Source organism: Sinocyclocheilus grahami, unplaced genomic scaffold (genome assembly GCF_001515645.1).
Source record: "Sinocyclocheilus grahami isolate Dianchi unplaced genomic scaffold, SAMN03320097.WGS_v1.1 scaffold1028.1, whole genome shotgun sequence".
NCBI classification, from domain to species: domain Eukaryota; kingdom Metazoa; phylum Chordata; class Actinopteri; order Cypriniformes; family Cyprinidae; genus Sinocyclocheilus; species Sinocyclocheilus grahami.
The window spans coordinates 101,301-118,889 of record NW_015506207.1 but is presented as its reverse complement, the minus strand read 5'-3'; the positions used below and the strand labels follow the sequence as shown (position 1 = coordinate 118,889).

General features: G+C 37.3%; 1 protein-coding gene and 1 long non-coding RNA gene across 2 annotated transcripts in view; one reads left to right on the top strand and one right to left on the bottom strand.

Moving 5' to 3' along the window:
* The window catches only part of LOC107565805 (uncharacterized), a 23,880-nt gene extending 20,422 nt beyond the window's left edge, over positions 1 to 3,458 (top strand). The window contains exon 3 of the long non-coding RNA XR_001606425.1: positions 3,448 to 3,458. This is a non-coding gene — a long non-coding RNA (uncharacterized lncRNA). The remainder of the gene's footprint in view (positions 1 to 3,447) is intronic.
* LOC107565804 (legumain-like) overlaps positions 1 to 5,027 on the bottom strand; it is a 9,333-nt gene extending 4,306 nt beyond the window's left edge. Inside the window, exons 1-7 of the mRNA XM_016251084.1 lie at positions 4,657 to 5,027; positions 3,706 to 3,794; positions 3,456 to 3,553; positions 3,156 to 3,237; positions 2,999 to 3,081; positions 2,802 to 2,877; positions 1,505 to 1,567 (exon numbers count right to left, since the gene is read on the bottom strand). Of these exons, the coding sequence (XP_016106570.1) occupies positions 1,505 to 1,567; positions 2,802 to 2,877; positions 2,999 to 3,081; positions 3,156 to 3,237; positions 3,456 to 3,553; positions 3,706 to 3,780 (477 nt within the window). The 5' untranslated portion in view covers positions 3,781 to 3,794; positions 4,657 to 5,027. The remainder of the gene's footprint in view (positions 1 to 1,504; positions 1,568 to 2,801; positions 2,878 to 2,998; positions 3,082 to 3,155; positions 3,238 to 3,455; positions 3,554 to 3,705; positions 3,795 to 4,656) is intronic.
* Between the last annotated feature and the right edge of the window lie 12,562 nt (positions 5,028 to 17,589).

Here is a 17,589-nt window from a genome sequence, read left to right as displayed (position 1 = left end):
AAAAATGAAAATGTGATGTTTATCTGCTTACCCCCAGGGCATCTACTTATACATATCTCTGTCTACTATGCCAGAGCACGTACACGCGTCACGCGCAGGCTGTTGTGAACGCGAATCAGAGCTCAAAAACTACATAAATACTGTTCAGTTTCTTGCACATACATATCGTTTCGTGTCTTTACACATCAGTGTATCGTCACGAGCCGCAGGGTTTAAATTGGTTTTGTTTGTGTATGTTTTTTTACTCTCAAAGCCGTGATTCCCATCCACCTCCATTATATGACTGACAGACTGCAACGGTTTGAGTTAAACATCTCAGTTTGTGTTCTACTGAAGAAACAAAGTCACCTACATCTTGGATGCCCTGGGGGTAAGCAGATAAACATCACATTTTCATTTTTGGGTGAACTATCCCTTTAACGTTTTGTATAATTATGCTAGGATTGTCTAGCCTTCCATATATTTAGCAAATACTGTGAACGCCTGACAATTTTGCCAATAAAGTCTTGACTTTATGATTGTATTTATGCCCATGTGTGATGATAAATGAGCGTGTTGTGTTTTCATTTACAAATGAAACTGTGTGAATGATTAATTCCTCAATGGAACACTGTTATTTATAATGATGGTCTATTAATTAGCCAAAATAGAATTAAATATATGTTAAATTTAAACTGAATTCCAGTAAAAATTCCAGTCAGCATAATCAAAGCTTTATTGGCATGTCCAGCATTTACAGTAGCCTAATATTTACAAAAGTATTCAGAACGTTAAGTAAAGAGATCGAAATGAAGGGAAAAACAAATATAAATGAAAATAAAAATATAGCCAATAATAATAGGCTAATAATGATAATAATATACAAATATTACAGGGAAAAGATGATCAGTTAATGCATTTACAAGACTGTGGGATGGATAAAATGTTTTCTTGCAGGCCTATTTTATTTTATGCACTTTATGTAACATTTATTCATGATAAACTATTCATGATAAACATTTGAATGCTGACTATTGCACATAATAATAAATTAATAAAATATTAATGAATCCATCTCTGATAATCCCGGGTTGCTATGGGTACGCAGGTTTGTTTGCGCATTAAACTCGTATCATAATATCACGTTCCCACAAGTTCATATCTAAGTGAACCGAACATGTCACCTCCCGGTCACCGCATACTTCTGATAAATATTGCCCTTTAATGGAAAAGATCATTCATGACCCGTGCGCACGTGCTGTAAAATATGCATGGCTCGCTTCTTAAAGATGAATACATTCAAATTCAGAGTTGTCTTTAAATCATAGTACTTTTGGATACTCAAGTAAAAAGTACCTGGTTTACTGAATTAATATTTAAACGGGCAACAGATTACAGATAAGAAAAGTACAGATAACACTTAAAAAGTACTCGAGTGCTTTTTCCTTCTCTGGTGTTCTGGGACAAGAGCCCACAAAATATACAGACTATTTTTTAATTGGTGTATATAAATGTTTGTATTTACCTTTGAGAACTTGTTCTTTCTGGCCATTTCGTTGATTGTTTCAATGAGATCATGGGCATAAAGCTGCAGGAAAAGGACTGAATTAGACCACCACAATATAAGCGGTTCAACACTGTACAATGTTTTATTCAAAGTCCCCCTGTGGTGAAAATCAAGTTTTTTGTGTTGTTTATTTGTATATGTGGTGTTTTTAATATGCTTTTAGACAAACCATGTGCCAATCCATTCATCAACACCATTGCTGAGTATTTTCTCCTTAAAACTGTAGTTTCCCAAAGGCTGACCCAGAAATGCGGTTTGAAACAGCCCTCGGTTTGCTACGTCACAATCCAATAACCAATCACGTCAAGGGATCGATTCCTATCACTAGCATGCAAAATATACCAATACCAGCACAAAACCCATGAAGCTGTGGTTTAATGTGAATTTAGAACCGCTAACTTGCATTATAACCCGTGGCAACAGTGTAAAAGTAGCCTCTCCCGCAGCTGCGTCTGCACTTCACACGCGTATGCTCGCGGGCGTGAATTAACCATCACAAACGGCTGCATTCGAGTCTTCAAGGCATTTTAGGACATAACATCGTCAAGTAAGTAACTATAATGAATGTTACAGTATTCACTGTAGTTGTCCGCTAGTAAAAACATAGTTTTATCAGTCATTATCCGTGTATGCCATTGTTTTGCGTTTACTACAGTTCAGTAGATCAGGAGGCCAGTGTTGCCGACTTCTTTCAATGGAAAGTAGCTAAAGCTAGCTTGAAAAGTTGCTAAATGTTGCTAGATGACATAATTAGCATATTCATGACGTCATTGGGCCATATTGCCTTTTACATTTGTTTGCCTCTCTGTGCACAGACTGTATTTTAATGCAGCCAAATTCTCAATAAAACTGTTTTCATTTACATATTTTACTGTTTCTGTTGTCAGACAACGGGATGAATATGAAATACTGAAATGCGGCCCTTTAAGACTACCCAGCTCTCCCTCTCAAGATGTTAATCTGCACAAAAATCCTGATTTATAATCGAGTCATCGTCTGATGAAATCAAATACACATAACATAAGACATGAAAAAGGCAATACCTCCCACATGAAAAAAAAATATATAGTAATTTATAGTAAATACTATAGTGTTTTTGAACCATACTATAGTAAAGTGTATTATACTGTATATATTATAGTGTTCACAACACTTTAACTAATGCTACAGCATACTGTAGTATTAACTATAGTGAACTGCTAAACTGTAATAAATACTGTAGTACACGTTAGTTTTTAGAGGTAACAAAACTTACAGTGCTGTTAGGAAAACAAAACTTGCTTGAACCTCCATGATCTGACAGATAGATGAATATTGTGTCATTCCCTCCACTGTGTGACACAAAAAAGATAACATTTATATCTTTCATTATCATTTTAAATTAAACAATATCATCATCTTCCGTCCTTATCCTTATTTGTATCAGAACTGTAACTGACTAATGAGACAAACCTTGTAATGACTTTTGGATTGGTCTTTTTCACAGCAGAGCTGTCTCCTCTGAGAGCAGCCAGGAAGTTTCCAGGTGTTACTTCCTGTAAGACAGTCAGAATTGTGCTCAGATATAGGATGAAAACGTCTGTTTCGTGTTTGACACAAAGAACATTACCTCTCCAGTGTAGTCTTTTGGAACCCCTGGATACACATTCGGTCCGTTTGGTTTATTGATTATGTTTCCAGGATAAGGGTTTCTGTAAAGGAAGATAAAACATTATGAGGGCATTTTGTGGCGAAACACTTTTATGTCCCATCATACGGGTGATAATACATTGGATATAATATTAATTAGGGAGGATTTTAATGGTACAGCATGACAGAAAAGATCTATGTGAACGCTGTGTTAAATCTGCTACAAATGTACATCAGCCTTGTGCCACATGACTTTCAAAATCTGCAGGAAGTCTCTTACTTCTTATTATAAGCAATGTCATCATACATCATCACCACGATCTGCTCGTCAGGAATCCCGTTCTGATGTACTATCTGATAGCCGTGACACACATCGGCCTGAAATGGAGACTTTTCTTTACAAACTGTAGCATCATGGAGCAAGGTGCTAGAAACACTGTAAGATCAATGGCTTGATTCACAGAGAAGGCACATACTCACAAGAAAGATAAACAGAATGACAAAAAATCCTGTCACTGTAGGCCACATACCTGGTGCCTGTAATTCTTCCATGTCTTTGAACCAGCCACAAGCATTACCCACTGTTTTCCATTTGCTTCACCCATTTCAAGAGCCAAGTCTAATTCAGTTAGAAAACAGTGTGTTATTGTAATGCTCCAGTTGTAATAACAATTGAAATGGTAATATTAATATTCATGTAATGCAAAGTACACGTTTGTTATGAAAATACCCAAACTCAATCTACTTTACTCCTGATGCACAGTGATGCTGGTGTCTGGGAGGAGGGAAAACAGGTGTTTTACAATCACCTCATTTCATCTTTATCCTGTAGGGGTTTCCATGCCATGCAAAAAGAAAGTGAAACTAGACTAGTCAAAAGCACAGACACAGGGTGTTCGGGATGTTCTGACGACAAAATTAAAAGAGTAACTCTTTATTCCTGAAAAGAGGCAGGTGTTAAAAAAAAAAAAAACTCAACTTTACGTTAGCGTACTTCTTAGCTTATTTCCTCATCTCCACGATAAATCATCTTGATGAATCTTCATGAAAGCTTTATTTTTTTTGGCATGGTCATGTACTGTGATTTGTTGCACTGTGGTCCATTTAGACCTCAACTACTTTTTACATGCGCGGTGCGTACGGATAACGGATCATTTACAGTCTGCTGAACCACTACCAAACACACAACAAAAAGATCAGCTGTGCATCAGGGTCGTAGATCTGTTTACCTGAATAAACACTCTTAAAAATGCTGAGTTGTTTTTAGGGTAAAATATGGACAGAGCCAACTGTTGGGTTTAAATTAAACTAGGCTCGATTATTATTACACAATAGTGTGTTGAACAAACCATCATTTTGGGTTGGAAACAACTCCATTTTTAGATTGTACATTTTCAATGAATTTAAATACAACAATGAAACGAGTGCAAATATAACAACGAAAGCACCCCAACCAACAGGAAAAATAGAGAAAAACTTACCGGTGGTTTTGGCACCCCTCCTTTTGGTTTACAGGCAGAGATTTCTTAGGACAAGCCCCAAACTGTTAGAGATGATGATAGAATGAAGACACAGGCTGTTCTTCACTAAAAGAATGTTCAGGAAGGAAAGCGAAACTATGCAAACAAGAATAAGGTGCTAGATAAAAGAAAGTGAAACCATTCAAATCGTGGTAGTTTTTAATCATTTTCATCACGTGCAATAAGGTGCAACATCAGGACCAATGAATAGATTGGCCGTGAGGCCCGTGACTTTCTCTTTTGATTTGGTCCGCTTCTTTATTTTAATTTATTTCTAATGGTCTATTATTACTTTACAGTATTACTGTCCACCGATGCACACTCGTGTTTTCGGACCTGTAGATTGTTTGCTTTGTTCCGAAACAGGAATTTGTTACAATGTTGCATTTTCTTCTTGGTTCGGTTCGCTTTCACAAGGCAACATTGAAAAACGTACCAAACTGTGTTTATGTGAGTAAAGCTGTCCTCTTATTGGTCAGAGTTCACCTGTTTACGCTCTTCTGCTTCATTCATCAAGATGGATTCGGCTTGTTCCAGATGAACTACACTGGCCTGCCACCGGCTGGCGAGATCTGCCGCTTGCAGTCGGAGACGGAATTAAAAGCGGAGACATCAAGTCGGACACTTTCTGCTCCCGGAGTCCCGGTAGTGACGCTCTCACGGTGTTTATCACAGATGAAGCGAATTAAATGCCAAATAGACGCTTCAGAAATGTTTTCATGAGCAACAGAAACACTTTTCATATACTGCTTAATACAGCACCATATGTTCAAAAATAAAGTTCAACATAAATATATACTATTTAAATACCAATAAAGTGGGGGTAAATATGCTTTTATCAGTGTTTTTACTGTTATAAATCACAGATCTGTGAGCATTATTGGAGTTGAATTTTTAGAATAAACCAGAAACACCTGTCGTCCTTGTCATCACAGAACCTGAGCAATGAGAATAAAATGTGTCGTCATAAAGACTTTCGCAGCCGATTTTGAGCAACTGCAGCGCCTGACCTCAGCGGCTGGTCTTGTTTAGCTTAATGAGGCACACTCATTGTATTGGTCTGGGACAGAGGTGTACCTACACGAAGTGGGGGCCCCAGGCAAAATTAATCAGTGAGGCCCTTCTAAAAGATTTTTTTGGTTAATGTATCTTTGTTGCCTATTGATAATATGCACAAACCTGTGCACTCAAATCTATAAAATTGTCTTCTCTCTTGAAATTAATGTTGCCAGAAGCCCATCAACCACCAGACTTCCATGACTGACTGATAACATAATAGAGTACCTTTCAATTACGGATCCATCTTTGTTAGCATTTTCAAGCTGATTTTGGTCAGTGAATTCTCGTTATTTATTTTATTATTTAGCCTAATAGTTATTTGAATGAAGTGCCTATTCTAAATAGGTATTTATTGAATTATTTTATGTATATCAGCAAGTGAACGAGTTGTGCCGAAGCTCATGAAAAGAATGTTTTGTTTAGTTGTGTATTTGTAGTCTGTGCGTTTCTCTTCGCCAGACACAAAAATAATATATTTTGTGTAGCCTAATGAATTCAAGCACAATATCGAATGGAGAAAAAATATTTATAATTTTTAATTAATTAGGCTGTAAAAATGGGAATGTTCAAATATTTAAGGCACAGTTGTTGCATGACAACCTAGCCCGTTATCATTTGCTCATGGAAACAGTATGATGAATAAAATGTTTTATATTTGGTTTGGAGTGGAATAGCGTGTGGGCAGAAACATAAATTGGTGCCTATGCTTACCGTTGTCCTGGTTCCTCTTTTCCTCCTCTTCTTTCGCTTCAGGCTGCCTGATAGATTTGTCCTCTTCTTTATGTTTAACGTGCGTGTTTATGTGTGTGTGCGTGAACTTTTTCAGTTATTCCTAAATTGCGCAAGCTCAACTTCCATAGGAATTGATTAAAAACGCTCGGGTCCCCCATAGGGGGGATGGAGTAGAGCCTGCATTTCAGCCCGGGCCCGATGGGCCCCGACTTTTTTACATCCCTTCGTGCCGGGCCAATTTTCACATCATAGTTCAGACGCGGGCCGGGCCTCGGGCCTGTTTTAGGCTTCTCCTTATTTTTATATTTTAGACATCCATCAATTAGTGATGAAAAAATTGCTGCGCTGGTGGAAACAGCATGAGACCGTGCTACCGCGTCTGTCAAGAGCGGCTCGACGGTGTTTAGTGTCCAGCAGCAGCAGCAGCATGTATGGTGCGTGCCGTCAGCGCAGCTGAAGAGTTCTGCGTTCAAATGCATGCAATAGGCTTAAGCGCGCCGCAAAGCAATTAGCGTAAATGTGTCTAGCTGAACGAGACTCAAAGGTCCGAGTTGGTCAAACGATCCGAACTTCCCATCACTATTGTGTTGCGGTAAAAATAGCAAGAGATAGCTACTGAGTACTCACTGAGTGCAACCATTTTACGTCATCAAAATAATAGCGCCCCCATAGTCCAAAAGCAATGTTGATTTGCTAAAGGGGTCATATGATGCTGCTAAAAAGAACATTATTTGGTGTATTTGGTGTAATGCGTAATGTGTTTATGCGGTTTAAGGTTAAAAAAACACATTATTTTCCACATACTGTACATTATTGTTTCTCCTGTATGCCCCGCCTTTCTGAAACACGTCGATTTTTACAAAGCTCATCGGTCTGAAAATTACTATTATTTCATTAATAGTAATTTAAAGCTTTCTATAGATATATTTATCATGTCTGTGAGGCATGTATTCGCTGAGTTTCGGTTAATTTCTGTGAAGCTCCTGTTCAAAACAAGACGGCAGAAAGCGCATCATGTTTGTTTTCTTTATTTTATAAAAGCACAACGTTTTGTTGATATTGTGAGTGCACACAAATAAAAGTAGACCCTTTACAGTAACGAATGATGTATTACTCTTACCTTTATGAGCAAAAATGACGGCGTATCCACTGAAAAAAATGTAAGTGATCGCGCTGGCGCCTCTAAGTCCTGCAAAGCGCGCTTTAGCTTCCACTCTCCGGGCAAACTATTGGATATAGTCACATTTATCTAGGTTTAATGTTCAAACATTGTGATATGTTTGAACTGTTTTATATCTATAGATTTTATTGTAAGTCGTGATGATCTGAGAAGGCTAAATTGATCAAACATAGACGCACTGTCTGCCGCTGGCCGCTTGGTCGTTATGCTACTTTAAAAAAAAAAAACGTATAGCCTATTTAACGAACAAAAAATGCTCCAAACCTTTTTCTAAATTAACTTAATAAAAAATCGAAACAACATATAATCACTTTGCCATTGCATTAAAACTGAACTATTTTAATAGCTGGAACAGTTGTATAAGCTGTTTTGGTAGAAGGGGAAAAAGACGGGCTCGGGTCGGTAATTGCCTGAGCGTCTCGGGTCAGGGCCGGGCTAGGGCCTAAATTTGAGGCCCGTGCAGGGCTCTAGTCAAGTCATCTCAGAACAACCACCCAATAAAGCGTTACAATAATCTAACCTTGAGGTCATAAACGCATGGATTAACATTTCTGCATTTGACATTGAGAGAATAGGTCGTAATTTAGATATATTTCTGAGATGGAAAAATGCAGTTTTACAAATGCTAGGATGTTGCTGCGTGTTATAGCTATTAATATTAACATTCCTGTTTGTTTAAATGGTCGGCCATCGGGGGCCCCTTAAAATGCCTTCCCCATTGCTACGCCTCTAGTCTGGGATCCCTGCCGATTATTATTATTATTATTTGCTTAACCACCTTAAAATGGCTTTTTGGTTGCTTTTAGTCAGAAAACGTAAAGAAAACGACATACATACAGCAAGATAATATAATTTCACTTACCTGGCCCATCACTTGAAGCAAACATCCATCTCTTCTTAAATGTCTGTGTTAAAAGAGAGCTGCCTGTTGCGCCATTTAATTAAGCCGACTGCTGTAGCCTATATCCAGCTTAGGCTGTTTTCCCCTTTTTTTTTTATAAATTTGTATATATACTGTTTGAATGACAGCTTGGTAAATCTGTTGGCGATCAAATATTCAATATCGCTACTCATTAGCGGTTGTAATTACATCAGCAGATTCGGCACATTCGCGATAGAAAAGCAGCGCTTTCACGTTGTGGTATTACAACTGTGAAATTACAAACAAAAAATACACATTCTGACACATGAACTGAAATTAATTGTGAATTTTATTAACATTAAATCGTCCTCCTCCCATTTTCACCTCAAAATTATGGGGAAGCTGTGCCTCCCTTGATGAGCCGCCACTGAGTTCAACCTGAATTTGCCACTGATGATTCAAACGCGAGTTTTGAGCAGTGCAGAGTAGCGCTTGTTGTTTCTCCGATCACAACATGGTTTTATGTTTACGCGGCGCGATGCAACGCAATGCGTAAAAGACAGTATAAGTCATTATAACCCGTAATTATGTCCCCACTGGATGCAACAAATGCCTCGTTTATAATGGGTTTTAATGTTTTTGTCTCGTCGCTCCGGCCGGACAGGGCCTCACAGTATGGTAAGGGGTGTAACATTTCTGTCACACGCTTGAGGTATTCGGCCAATCACAACGCACTGGATAGCTGGCCAATCACAGTACACCTCACTTTTCAGAACAATGAGCTTTGTAAAAATCGACGTGTTTCAGAAAGGCGGGGCATACAGGAGAAACAATAATGTACAGTATGTGGAAAATAATGTGTTTTTTGAACCTTAAACTGCATAAACACATTACGCATTACACCAAATACACCAAATAATGTTCTTTTTAGCAGCATCATATGACCCCTTTAACAAATCAACATTGCTTTTGGACTATGGGGGCGCTATTATTTTGATGACGTAAAATGGTTGCACTCAGTGTGCTACTGAGCTACTCAGTAGCTATCTCTTGCTATTTTTACCACAACACAATAGTGATGGGAAGTTCGGATCATTTTACCGACTCGGACCTTTGAGTCTCGTTTTTCTAAAAAAAGCGAGGTGCGTTGTGATTGGCCGAATACCTCAAGCGTGTGACGGAAATGTTACGCCCCTACCATATTGTGATGCCATCTAGTGATGGGAAGTTCGGATAATTTTACCAACTCGGACCTTTGAGTCTCCTTCAGCAAAATTAACGAATCTTTTTTCGAGTAATTTCGTTCATTTTAGCAAAATATAATTAAAATGTTACGTGTTACTTCTCTAACACATCTACTACTTACGCAAACGTTGATCACACTACAAACAATACAAAACTGCTATAAGAAACAGAAAAGATGAATTCATTGTAAACTTACCTGGGTCTCAGTCCATGATTAGCTCACCTCACCTCTAATCTGACAAGTCTTCGAGTTTGAGTCGATCGTTCATCACGTGACAGCCCCATACGCTTTAACCAATGCAGTCTGAGCCGGAAAGAGAATTGATTAGTTCATCTCTCGAGTCTTTTGAATCGTTCGTTCTTTTGTCATGTGACGTGACAGCATTGGATAGAGAAATTAGTTAATTTACAAGCTTCCTTACAAATGGGCAGAGGCAGACAAAGTACACAACTCCATTACTTGAGTGAAAGTACAGATACACAGTAAAATCCTGAGTGTTATATTAACACTGCTCGGACATGTACAGCATGTACTGCTGGTCAAATATTACTTCATTACAAGTAAAAGTTGTAAAGACAGATTTTTACTTAAGTAAAAGTACAGAAGTACTTGCAAAGGAGGTAGAGCTTTTTCGCATTTGGCTCCCAAACTCTGGAATAGCCTTCCTGATACCGTTCGGGGTTCAGACACACTCTCTCTGTTTAAATCTAGATTAAAGACACATCTCTTTGGCCAAGCATTCAAATAATGCATCTCATAATCTTTTACTGCAGTCATAATCTTTTACTGCAGTTATATCTAATCAAATGCACATTATTATTCGTTAGTTTGGGTTAAACAAATCATTTTTGCTTGGTTGGAACAGCAGCTACGCTAATTATGTTTGTATTTGTTTCTCTGTCTTTTGCCACGGGATTAACATCCCGTGGTAACTAGGATTTACACAAGCTTCAGTCTGGATCCAGAACACCTGAGAAGAGATGATTCAACTCCTCAGAGGACCTCAGATGATGCCAACCCTGAAACAACATCCAGAACTACCACATTTTGCTATAAGTTTGATTGCGTCATATAATAATTGCTGTTAATATTGTTCATCGTCTGTTTTATTACGTCTTATATTGATTTTTCTGTACTGCTGGTTCGTCTGGTCAGAGGAGAACTGGCCCCCCGACTGAGCCTGGTTTCTCCCAAGGTTTTTTCTCCATTCTGTCCCCGCTGGAGTTTTGGTTCCTTGCCGCTGTCGCCTCTGGCTTGCTTAGTTGGGGACACTTCATTTCCAGCGTTATCGTTGACATGATTGCAAAGATATTATTTAAACTGAGCTGGATGTTGACATCACTGAATTCAATGATGAACTGTCTTTAACTGAAAAATTAGTGTTTACTATTGTCATTTTGCATTATTGACACTATTTTCCTAATTAATGCTGTTCAGTTGCTTTGTCACAATCTGTATTGTTAAAAGCGCTATATAAATAAAGGTGACTTGACACACAGAACGGTCTGTGCAGTGCTGCTTCAGTTCAACACCTATTGTGTTTTATTAGGAGACGCACAACAGTTCTTCTGTGGCTTTATACGTAATATTTTCACTTACATAATTTAGCAAAATCAGACAATATTGTGTCTAATATATACCACAATATTAACTTCTTATTATTGAATTGTTGTAAATAAATATCACATTGGCAACTGGTCAGTGTTCAAAAAATGCTGGGAAATCTCTTCATAGACCTACAAGAGTGATTACTGATAAACTGTCTGAAAAAAAAGAAAGTCACGTTTTAGAGAAGAAAAAAAATCACCCACTGACTTTCAAATCTGCTACGTAGTAACGACTTTCTACTTCAAGGACCTTGATAGAAATGTAGTGGAGTGAAAAGTACAATATTTGTCTTTCAAATGTAGTGAAGTTAAAGTCATAAGTTCCCAGAATAAATAATACTCAAGTAAAGTGCCGATACTCAAAAAGTGTACTTAAGTACAATACTCAAGTAAATGTACTTAGTAACTGTCCGCCTCTGCAAGCGGGTGCATAGTTATTATTATTATTATCATCATTATTATTATTATAATTATTATTTACTCTTACAGTTACGTGATGTGTTTCTGGTCTCAAATTGTAGCTTTTTACTTCTTACAGTTTATAAATGTATGAATTTCTGTCATGATGGTTATTTTCCATAACACTGAATGTTGTAACAAAGGTAACAAAGAGTTGGTTATTATTATTATTAAGTCTCTTTCCGGCTCAGACTGCATTGGTTAAAGCTTATGGGTCTGTCACGTGATGAACGAGTGACTCAAACCCGAAGACTCGAGAGATGAACTAATCAATTCTCTTTCCGGCTCAGTCTGCATTGGTTAAAGCTTATGGGGCTGTCACGTGATGAACGAACGACTCGAAACAGATGAACTACTTGACTAATTCCAGTACAGAACCTATATGATGTTGCGCATGCGCGACTGAACGAATCACTCCGCGAGACGACTCGTTCTTCCCGAGTCACATTAAAGATTCGTTCAAAATGAACGAATCGTTCAAGAACGACCCAACACTACAACACAACTCAGAAAATAAAATACAGCTACTGAAAGAGCTTACATGTAGCGGTGGATATTAAACCAGTTGTCATACCATGGATTTTTCCCACAAGGAGTCTAACGCCCCGGATATCGAGAGAAATCCACACTGAGAAACTCCTTCAGTGGCTGCGCCGTCATGATTAGCGTCGTCATGTTTACATCCTGCCAGGATGCCATCTAGCGTTTTGTCTCTGCCGTATGTAAACTCGTTCAGTAGCTGTGGTCATCATATCAGTCTTTTATTTTCTAAGTTGTGTATTCCGAGTTGAGTTGCAGTAAAAACTACGGTGGCCAGAGTTTTTTCAATTTGCATGTGTTTTCTTAAGTTGCAGCGCGTTGAGCTCTCTTGGCCACCGTAAAAAACAGATACAGATACAGATAGCACCAGTAGCTCACAGAGTGCAACTATTTCACATCATCGAAATAATGGCCGCGATGTGGATTTTTTAAAATAACATACATCTTTCATGGGTTTTCTACTGCATATTTCAGTAAGATACATCATTTATGTTAGGGATAATCAACAGTTTGCCGTGCATTACAGGATTTTAAAATTCATGACGTGGAGGCAAAGAACCTCCCGACGCAATGTTCGGAGGCTCCGCTTATTTCATGGTCATTTGCCAAGTTATAGACAAGTTAAAACTAGTCTTGCTCTTTGAGACGCAATATTTGACCAAATGGGTAAAAATGACAGTTATTTTCGTTAGTGTTAGCATTCTGCCCGCTTCAAATCATACACAGAGATGAAATAGTGTGGTAAGATCCCACTTCTTTGAATGAATTATAGCATTTATTTCAATGAATTATCGATCGAGAGAGAAAGAGAGAGATGACAGTTGTGTGTACCTGCGTGCTGCATCTGCATGTCTCTCTGTACAAACAATCACTTCAACAACAGCGATTTTATCACCTCGTTGCTGGGGAATATAATGTAGCAATCTAGTATCTAGGCTATTTTATTAATGAAAATCACGGGGAAGTGTTGACAAGTTTATGTGTGTGTGTGTGTGTGTGTGTGTGCAGCACAATCAGTGATCTCTCACTCTCTGTGTGTGTGTGCATGTGTGCGCGAGTGTGTGTGTGTGTGTGTGTGTGTGCGAGTGATGCGTGTTGGTTAATGTGCATCAATTAAAGCAGCACAGTAATATGGAAGGGTGATTAAACTGACTAGGAACTATCTGTGCATTAAACCGTTTTACTGCATACCTGCCAGCCAATCAGAATCCAGTATTCAGACAGACCACTGAATATGTTATATTAAGCCATACAAGTCTTAATGCCCAGGGATCCCTTTAAAGTAGCCCAAATCCGCAGGAAAACCGTGGACTTGGCAACACTGCTATTTTACTAACAGCGCTCTCCTACTTTGATATTTTTTAGTCTAAAAAGATGATATGCAAGATATATATTTGTGCTTTATCCTTAACCAGGAAATTAACGTTCTTAGAATTGACAAGACAGTTGACCCTGAGTGGTCAGCTAAATATCTACAGCGGATCTAAAATATTAATAATTAATCATAACTAGTTATGGTTAATTATTCATATTTCCTGTTGTGAGCTAAATTCGCTACAGCACCTTTTGTATTATATTAAAATAAACATGTAGATATTTATTATTTAACCTTATTATTGTGATTTGGGGCAAAAGAACATTAGGTTTGCAATTTTTGCAAACACAAACCCAAGACAACATGCTTTTGCTCTGCTATCATTCAACTCTGACTTTCTGTTACTCGTTGATTTGGTTTCACATTTACATTGATCTATTTAGCAGGTACTTTTTCAAAGTAACTTATATCCTACATCCTCTTTAGTCTTGAAGATTAAATCAATGCATCACACATGGTTGCGTTTGCCTCGTGATTGATCAAATATACTGCATCCCAAAATACAATATCCTACTCCCTCGCCATCAGAATCAATACTTTCTAATGACATCCTCTCCATTTCATTATGAAATACAAAATAAATTCCTCTGCATCTGCATTTTTTCATTCTATTATACTTACAATTGTTCATTTAGCACACACTTTTAACAAGAAAATACAACAGACACTGCTATGCCTTTTATTGCAAAAATAAAATACAAAAAATAAAATAAGGATGATCAAGTACAGTCACACGATCACAAAAACACATGTGTGAACATTCGTCATGTCTTCATATTCCACTCTGCTCTTAGTTTGATCTTCATCTCTCATCATGACCATTTTAGCACATTTTTTCACACATGTCTATTGAACCTCTTGATCCACAGATGTTTGCAGCAAGAGATGAGTTCAGCACAGCAATCTGAATCATTCACATCAACAAAACATGTATTTTGTGTGAATATAGTAGTGATCAATTGGGAGCAGATGAGAGAGAAGAACTGCAAGTGAAGAAAGACTTTAACCTTTAAACATACTGTGGTTTAATGGCTTCTGCTAAAACAAGTGCTAATAAGCAGTCCTTTAAGAAACTGAAGCTCTGAAGAGCCAAAAACATCCTGATACTTCTACTTTTATGCATGTGAACGTGTGTGTGGGAGAGATGGAGTGAAAACCAGAGAAGAAACTGACCAGTGTGTTGGAAATTGTGTTTTTAATACTAAACAATACATTACATTTTTTGCTTTTGTTAATTGTATGCGCTGTAGTAGGTCTCGAATAAATACATTTGATAATTTTGCAGAATTTTTGACAGAACTATCAAACTATCTTGACTATCAGAGGAAAAAATAAAGACAATAGTTACACCCCATTTTTTTCATAAAGAACAAACAAAATTGTCATTAGCAGAGTTTTATTTCTAAAACGAATCAAACTAATAAAAAATAAACAGCTTACATACCAAAACTCTTTCATTCAAAACTACGCCATCGTTGCTTAAAGTTTGAATACACTACTAGTTTAAAATCACAGTATAATATAATTTGTGTAAGCCTATGAAACACACCTAGGCCTATATCTCGTAATAATTACAGTTTAATTTACATTAAATACCAGCTTCAATGACAGCCCCACTTTGCGCATGCGCATTAAAATCCAATACTGCATGCTCGTCAAATCCAATACGTATTGGATCTGATCCAGCTACGTCATCGTGCTACAGGCTGCAGCGAGGACCTCTTGGATCGGTTTGCGCGGCGCCGCATGAAGTCAAACGCACCTATTGCCTCATACGGCAGCGAGGCAGCAAGTCTGCCATATACCTTCTAAATGGCGCCTCGGTGACGTCACACATAATAAACGCACGTGACTGACAAAGACCGATTCAAGATATCTCTAACTGAATTAACACTAGTCAAAATTATAATTCAAGATATCTCTAACTGAATTAACACTAGTCAAAATTATAATTCAAGATATCTCTTATTAAGTTTTGCCTAGTCAAAAATCCAATTCAAGATATCTACAACTGTAATTTGACTTGTAGATATCTGCAAGTTATTTATTACCAATGTATTTTGGATATCTTTAAGAAATCATGAATTAAAGATATCTGCAATATAATTATGACTAGTCAAACACCAGTTAGAGATATCTTGAATTATAATTTTGACTAGTGTTAATTCAGTTAGAGATATCTCTAATTTAATTATCACTAGTAGAATTGTAATTTGAGATATCTCTAATTAGAATTATGCCTAGTACAAAATCAATTATAGATATCTTTAATTACAATTTCAACTAGTCAAAACTCTTTTGAAGATATCCGAAAATATTTTCCAATGGAAGTCAATGGAACAATATGACTAGTCATAATCACATTGTAGATATCTTAATTCCAATCACGACGAGTCAAAATTGCAGAATAGATATCTGGAATTGGAATTTTGACTAGTCAAAACTAAATTATGACTAGTACAGCAAGGGTTTTTTAATGCTAAAATGGCTTGCCATAGCAAGTCAGCTGCCTATGTTTTCGGATGCAGCCAAAGTGGAGCAGAGGATATACGGTTTGCAAAATCACGTGACCATACAGAGTTTAGGAAATCCGTGACACACAAGAGTGGAATCAATCTGGGATCAATTCCAACTAATCTGATATAATCTCATCTAAATTAATGTGGCAATGAGACCAGAACTAGTGTCATGTGTAGCCTGGTCAACGGAGTCACATATTGATCAATAATATAACATTTAATATATTATATTAAATAATAAATATAAAATAATATAAAAATGTATTCATGGTACAGTGTACACAGTAAAAAAAAGTGTTGATTTTAACACTACTAAAGATCATATATGGTCCCAATCTGTCTAGTGTTAAAAGTACACCGTTCGTAGTGTTGAATTTTTAGTGTTAATATAGCACCTTACAGTGTAGAAAAAATTACACGCCGAGAGTAAAGTGTTACACTTGCTATTGTTGTTCAAATTTTACACTATGGGGTATTTAACACCCCTGGTGTTGTTTTAATCCTTTAAGTGTTATTAATAAAGTATTCTTTTCAGTGCAAACAAAAAAATGCTATTGTATGGTGTTAATGTACAAGATTAGACATAAAATCAAGAGTCTTCAGACAGATGTATAAATTTCAACATTTATTTAACAAATGGGCAAAGAGGCAACTTTAAAATATATATCAGATGTGTAGAGGTTAATTAGTCAGTCACATTCATTAAAGGGGTCATATGATGTTGCTAAAAAGAACATTATTTTGTGTATTTGGTGTAATGAAATGTGTTTATGCGGTTTAAGGTAAAAAAAACATTATTTTCCACATCTCCTCTATGCCCCGCCTTTCTGAAACGTGTCGATTTTTACAAAGCTCATCGGTCTGAAAAGCGAGGTGTGCTCTGATTGGCCAGCTATCCAGTGCGTTGTGATTGGCCGAATACCTCAAGCGTGAGACGGAAATGTTACGCCCCTCACCATACTGTGATGATGCCCTGTCCGGCCGGTGCGATGATTCAAAAACATGAAAACCCATTATAAACGAGGCATCCAGTGGGGACATAATTATGGATTATAATGACTTATACTGTCTTTTTAAGCATTGCGTTGCATCGCGCCGCGTAAACATAAAACCATGTCTGCATTTGTGATCGGAGAAATGACAAACAACAAGCCCTACTCTACACTGCCCAAAAAACTTGCTTTAAATATAAAAAATATAAAATATAAAAACTCTTTATATATAAAAAACTTACTTACAATCTGTGAGTCAGAACAGCCAGCATTGTAGTCTACTCTTCCAGGATCAGAAAACGGTCCTCCATAAAATGTGCTGC